Below are 6,012 nucleotides of genomic sequence, written 5' to 3'. Positions count from 1 at the left end.
TTAAATAATTACATCATTAAATTAAACATGATTTACCTAAATTAATAGTTAATAGGGGAATAATTAATGACATAATGAAATCAATAATTATCTAGATTAGGAAGTAAATATAATCTTACATCAACATGAATGACACGTTTGATACTACATTAATATTTAATTACAATTATAATTAATTTATGATACATTTAAGTAATTATTTAAATATTTATTAAATTTGTCCCATTTAGGCCACCATAGCATTCAGGTATCAAATGTGAGGATCCCAATGGTGACACAAAAATATATTTTTTATTCTTTATTTCAGCAGAGCAATCATCAATCATCTTTCTTTGAAGAAGTTTGTCAACATACTAACAAGGTAAGCACATGTTACATACATGCTTGTCTTTGTCCCTCACACACACACGCACACACTTACACACTCACACTTTCTTCTGACTGTGTTTTAGCCAGGGATCAGTGGTCAGAGGTAGGAAAAAGTACCTGTGTCTTGAACAGGCATACACCTTTTGTCCCTCGTTATTAAACGAGGCTAGCTGTCATTAAAAAGTGAAACAAAAGTCAACAACCTAGTCCACTGATGGAGCCAATGCGATCCATTTTCATACCAAAGCATCCTCTTCCTCCCATCATCGCCTTCCGATTCCGCCTCCTTATCTTGGAATGTTGCCGCAGGAAGTCCACGAGGAACTGTGATGAAGACTCCTGCCTCCTGGTCAATCCCATGGAGGGGACGGGTATTCCAGCTGGGCCCTCTGTGGCGTCCCCAGAGGGGGGCGGGGCCACAAGGAGAGAGGAGAGCCGAGAGCCAAACATTGAGGTCATGACCTGGAGACAAGCGAGACATCCATTTGTTTTTGTAATAAAAACACAATCAACACATCAATTTAACTTTAGACTGTGCTGAGATCAAGACACACACAATACTTCCGTTTGTCATTTAAAGAAGACTCAGTCAAGATGTCTGTTGGTTTTTTTGGTAAGGCAAGTATGAAGGCATGACATCACTGACCTTGGTGTCATCTCGTGGAGGCGATGGTCTAGACTCAGCAATGATAGCGAGGATGATGAGGACGAGAAGGGTGAGCACGGAAGAAGCTGAGGCGTCCATTTTGCAAGAGGATAATTGGCCGAAGCTGAGTAACGCTATGTGTTGTGTTTGGCTGTTGAGTTGATGTCTTTTATTATGGCTTGGAATGTGCTGCTAACTACACACTGAATTCTTGACAGGCGGAGCGTTAGCTTAGCATCAGCTTGTGCAGCAGCAGAGCGCCTTGTGGCCACTGATGAACATGAAATGTTTGTCAAAAAGATTAACTTTGTTGTGCGAATTGAACTTACGTTAATTACTCAAAGACAAAGTTTGTGTCGGTCGTCGACTGGTAATCAATAAATTTCGTCTCCAATAGTGACGGAAAGAAAGTCCTCCCGGTCAGGACGCGTCTGAAGACTAATAGCAACCCATCGAGCTTTTATAGCGCTTTAGTGGCGTGATGTCACACATGCTTAGTGCCGAAGTCCCCATGGTGATGGCCTGGGCTGTGCACGCATGCACGCACAATTGCACCCATGCAGGTGCAGGATGTGTATAGAGGAGGTATAGAAATCATCACTGGAAATGTCCCGTTAAGGACACGGGATGGCTGCAGTTCCGTCTTGTCGGACTTCTTGTGAAGGTTCCACGCTCACCTGTACACGATTCAATGTAAAAGTTACTCTTCATCACCACCACCTCCTGTCTGTCTCTCATGACCTCTGACCTCACATCCTAGCCTTCTTGTAAAGCATCACCGTGGCAACGTGGTCATCCCAGGCAACTATTTCCTGTGCAAGGGGGCGGAGCTACAGAGGTTCACAGGGCGCCAACGAAAGGTGTGTTTAATGACCCCCTTCACTTTTGTCTCACAAACGAAACCTCGCCCCCCTTTCAGCACATTGACGTCACACGCTCACACACATACAATAGCACATCAATCACTGTGTGTCTGTCATGATTTGTTCTCGGCTGCCCACAGCAAGGCAACACACACACACTTGGAGCGACATGGTGGCGAGGGTGAGAGGTCAGCGTTGTGTTGGTGTCACATGGCTGCTGCTCATTGCTAGGAAACTGGCAGGTTTGGTCCCAAACTTTCTGAGCGTTGACGTCACATTGGCTGAGTGGCTTCATAATGCCTTCAGGGTCGTGTGGAAATCTCATTTAGTGGGAGTGTCTTTGTGGTCATGGGCGGAGCTAAGGGGGTGGCTTCTTTGGCTCAAGTGCCCCTAAAGATTTTTTCAGAAAAACCCAATGAGAATTTAACATGCAGTAACGTGCAGTACCGGAGTCCAACAGAAGGGCAGCACCTGTGTAAAGTCCCCTAAAATTTTCCTTTGTTAAAGATACAAGTAGCAGCTGACAAAAGCAACACAAGCTGGATGATGTAATAGTTCATAATGAATAAGTGATTAATATTCATGAATAATTCAGAGTAGATCTGTTTTTAAAGTGTTTGTCATTAACAACAGGAAGAAGAAGAAGATTATGGTTATTTTTTTTATTTCTTATCATCAGAAGGTTGACATTGGCTCGCCATGGCGACTTTAGTTGATCTTGGGATGGCGGTAGTCCTTCCCGGCAAACTTGGCCTTGTCACCCAGCTCCTCCTCGATCCTAAAGGGTGACGTCAGCTGTCACAAAGTGCTTTTATTTTGAAAATGTGAAGCCCAAAAACCAGGAAATACTCACCTCATCAGCTGATTGTATTTGGACAAACGCTCTGATCTGCAGGGGGCGCCGGTCTTAATCTGCAGCCGACATACACAAGTCAACGCGGGGACATGTGTGTGTGTGCAGGTGTGCACAAGTGTGTGCATGTGTTACCTGTCCGGTACAGAGCCCAACCACCAGGTCCGAGATGAAAGTGTCTTCCGTCTCTCCTGAGCGATGGCTGACCATCACACCCCACCCACTGCTCTGAGCCAGCTTACACCTGACACACACACACCCAGTGTTCAAGCGACAGCTATCAAGCAAAGTAAGAATAGTGGGCAGGGCGACGTTCTTACGCCTGAATGGACTCGCTGACAGAACCGATCTGATTGACTTTGAGGAGGAGACAGTTGCAGGCCTTCTTTTCCACCGCCTGTTGGATCCTCTTGGGATTGGTGACCGTCAGGTCATCTCCTACGATCTGATTGGTTGAGGAGCGTGTGGTTGTCATACTGAGCATTGTGTATCGAGCATATGGACTTGGCATGACAAACCTGGATGTCCACAGAAGACGTGAACTTGGCCCACTGCTCCCAGTCGTCCTGGTCAAACGGGTCCTCGATGGACTGGACTGGATGGAGAAGACAAGCGTGAGTCTTGTTCCAGTCTTTCCTGTTAGCGTCGCTATCTTACCCGGGTAGTTCTTGATGAAGGTGCGATACAAGTCTCCCAGCTTTTCGCCGCTGATGTGTCTTGAAGGGTCGTCAGGTGACTTGAAATCCAAGTCGTACTTCCCGCTGCGGAAGAACTCGGACGCCGCAACATCCATCCCAATGATGATCTTGTCCGGGTATCCCGCCTTCTCGATGGCTGTCTTCAACAGCTCCAGAGCTACACACACACAAACAAACACACACCAGAAGGATGGATGATGATGATGAAGTAGTTAACGTGCGTCTCACCTTCGTTGTTCTCCAGGATGTTGGGAGCGAAACCTCCCTCGTCTCCCACATTGGTGGCGTCTTTTCCGTACTTTGCTTTGATGACGTTTTTCAGGTTGTGGTAGACCTGCAGACAATGCTGTTAAACCAGCGCTAAGCTATCGGGCTGCTACTGGGACAGCTAGTGGCGTTAGCACCTCAGCGCCGATCCTCATGGCCTCGTGGAAGTTGGCGGCGCCCACTGGCAGAATCATAAACTCCTGCATGGCCAGCTTGTTCCCGGCATGGCTTCCTCCATTGATGACGTTGAACGCCTGAGGACCAGATGACCAGTCTTATGTGGATGATGATGATAATGATGATAGGCAAACAGAGTCTCCTCCTCACTCACAGGAACCGGAAGGATAACATCTTTGTGTCCGGCCAGGTCAGCGATGTGGCGGTAAAGGGGAACTCCCTTCTCCGCGGCCCCCGCCTTACAGACGGCCAGAGACACTCCCAGGATAGCGTTAGCCCCAAACTTAGCTGCAACAGAGAAATAGACCGTCGGGTCAGGGACAGACAGACAGGCGGGTCAGACATTTGCTTACATTTGTTTTCAGTGCCGTCCAAGTCCAGCATGAACCTGTCGATCTTCTCCTGTTCAACAACGCTGATGTTCTGGAGCAAGAGAGACATGATTGGAGCTAGTGGTTAACTTCCAGCGTTTACTTTTACATAATTATAGAAAGTTCTGCTCAAAATGTTAGCTTGTAGCCAGTGACCTTCTCGATGAGCTTGGGAGCGATGTCCTTGTTGACGTGGTCCACAGCCTTGATCGTTCCTGAGGAAACACAAGATAATGTGTGTCAGCCACGTTTGGCGCGAGTTACCGAGGGTCACATTCTAGACCTTTGCCCAGGTAGCGGCTCTTGTCGCCGTCTCGGAGCTCCAGAGCTTCGTGGACGCCGGTGGAGGCGCCGCTGGGGACCGCCGCTCTGAAAAGACCTGAGAGGACAAACACCTGTTTCTCTGCGCTACAGGAGTTTAGCTACGAGTGCCGCATTTGCGCATGCTCACCCTTTGCTGTCCACAGGTCCACTTCCACTGTGGGGTTACCTCTGGAGTCCAGAATCTCCCGAGCATGGATCTTTGTGATGGACATCCTGTCTGAGGATGATGCAGAAGTAAAGCAGGTGAGACATGTGTCTGCATGTGTCAATCACAGTCAACAGGGCCGATGGGAGGGGGGGGGGAGAAGCATTATGTTGGAGCTGAGTTATTAATACTATTAATACTGTGACCTTTTATAAAGGTCATGAGTATGCCCCACCCTCAGGCTAGCTGGACGCTAACATGATGCCATTAGCACACATGCTAGTCAAGCTAACCCTAGAAGACAAGAACCATTGTTTTTGATTGATTGATTGAGACTTTTATTAGTAGATTGCACAGTACAGTACATATTCCGTACAATTGACCACTAAATGGTAACACCCGAATAAGTTTTTCAACTTGTTTAAGTCGGGGTCCACGTAAATCAATTCATGGTACAAATATCAGGGCCACAGCCTATACTCATTGCATTGAATAACGTTGTCCGTCTGGACTTTGTCCTCACTTCTTGTTTGTCCCATTTTGGTCATATTGCCCTTGGCGCTGAAGGTCATGTACTTGCTTCATCATTAATGCTCATCAATGACAAGCGATTTGATACAAAAACCGGAGGAAAATGTTCAAAATCAAAGTAGAGCAAGCCTACCTCAGCTGTAGTGTGGGTGGCTAGGGGCGGGAGTCGTCTTGGTCCACCTGTCTCTGCGAGTGACAAGGAAGTGTCCTGCCACAGGCTGGATGCTTTTTATGGACCCTGGCTGGTTGGGGGCGGACCCCGCTGCAGTTCAGGGAGTGTGTGCATTTGACGCTGACTTTGATGTTTATGTTTGTCCATAAAGTTTCTGCTGCCGCTACATTAATTTGTCTGAACATGTCCAAGCAGCCACATGCCCATTGTTAGCATGTTAGCTTCAACTTAGTTTTCTACTTCTGTTTCCCTGTTTGCACGCGTGTCCTTAAACAGAGACATACTCCCTAACTTGCACCGAGAAGGTCAAAGTTCATTTAAAGGGGAAATGTGACACGCTGAGCATTCAACCAAAGGTCAAGAACACACATACACGCACGCATACACACATGGCTCTGATGGGGACGTGAGCACAAGTTGGATCGCATGTTTTCTATTTAGGGCCTGTTAGGTGCACATAAAGGTTAAAGTGTGTGTGTGTGTGTGCACGCAAGTGCGTGTGTGATAGTCTGTAGTAGTCTAATACTAGTCGGTGGTGCTGATGGTGTAGTGGTGATGTAATAATCAATCTATCATTGATGTAGTAGTGACAAAGT

General features: G+C 47.0%; 2 protein-coding genes across 2 annotated transcripts; both read right to left on the bottom strand.

The window, feature by feature from the left end:
* Positions 1 to 310: 310 nt before the first annotated feature.
* nppcl2 (natriuretic peptide C-like 2) lies at positions 311 to 1,375 on the bottom strand. Its single transcript, XM_062065452.1, has 3 exons — positions 1,345 to 1,375; positions 1,016 to 1,286; positions 311 to 831 (listed from the first exon to the last, which is right to left on the bottom strand). The coding sequence occupies exons 2-3, from the start codon at positions 1,112 to 1,114 to the stop codon at positions 565 to 567; spliced, it is 366 nt and encodes a 121-aa protein (XP_061921436.1). The 5' UTR covers positions 1,115 to 1,286; positions 1,345 to 1,375; the 3' UTR covers positions 311 to 564.
* Positions 1,376 to 2,507: 1,132 nt separating this feature from the next.
* On the bottom strand, positions 2,508 to 5,495 carry eno3 (enolase 3, (beta, muscle)). Its single transcript, XM_062065443.1, has 14 exons — positions 5,378 to 5,495; positions 4,696 to 4,785; positions 4,528 to 4,623; positions 4,401 to 4,459; positions 4,227 to 4,296; positions 4,028 to 4,161; positions 3,834 to 3,950; positions 3,658 to 3,763; positions 3,389 to 3,586; positions 3,250 to 3,326; positions 3,052 to 3,176; positions 2,867 to 2,975; positions 2,732 to 2,790; positions 2,508 to 2,656 (listed from the first exon to the last, which is right to left on the bottom strand). The coding sequence occupies exons 2-14, from the start codon at positions 4,778 to 4,780 to the stop codon at positions 2,587 to 2,589; spliced, it is 1,305 nt and encodes a 434-aa protein (XP_061921427.1). The 5' UTR covers positions 4,781 to 4,785; positions 5,378 to 5,495; the 3' UTR covers positions 2,508 to 2,586.
* Positions 5,496 to 6,012: the final 517 nt, after the last annotated feature.

This window comes from Entelurus aequoreus, linkage group LG12, assembly GCF_033978785.1.
Source record: "Entelurus aequoreus isolate RoL-2023_Sb linkage group LG12, RoL_Eaeq_v1.1, whole genome shotgun sequence".
Classification (NCBI taxonomy): Eukaryota; Metazoa; Chordata; class Actinopteri; order Syngnathiformes; family Syngnathidae; genus Entelurus; species Entelurus aequoreus.
The sequence above is the reverse complement of the archived record's forward strand: the minus strand, read 5'-3'. Positions and strand labels throughout refer to the sequence as shown.

Coding starts and splice junctions, on each gene's coding strand:
- eno3 (XM_062065443.1), bottom strand. CDS start 4,780: ATGTCCATCACAAAGATCCATGCTCGGGAGATTCTGGACTCCAGAGGT. Junction 4,624..4,695: donor GGACCTGTGGACAGCAAAGG/GTGAGCATGCGC, acceptor TTGTCCTCTCAG/GTCTTTTCAGAGCGGCGGTC. Junction 3,587..3,657: donor CATCCTGGAGAACAACGAAG/GTGAGACGCACG, acceptor GTGTGTGTGTAG/CTCTGGAGCTGTTGAAGACA.
- nppcl2 (XM_062065452.1), bottom strand. CDS start 1,114: ATGGACGCCTCAGCTTCTTCCGTGCTCACCCTTCTCGTCCTCATCATC. Junction 832..1,015: donor CTCCACGAGATGACACCAAG/GTCAGTGATGTC, acceptor GCTTGTCTCCAG/GTCATGACCTCAATGTTTGG.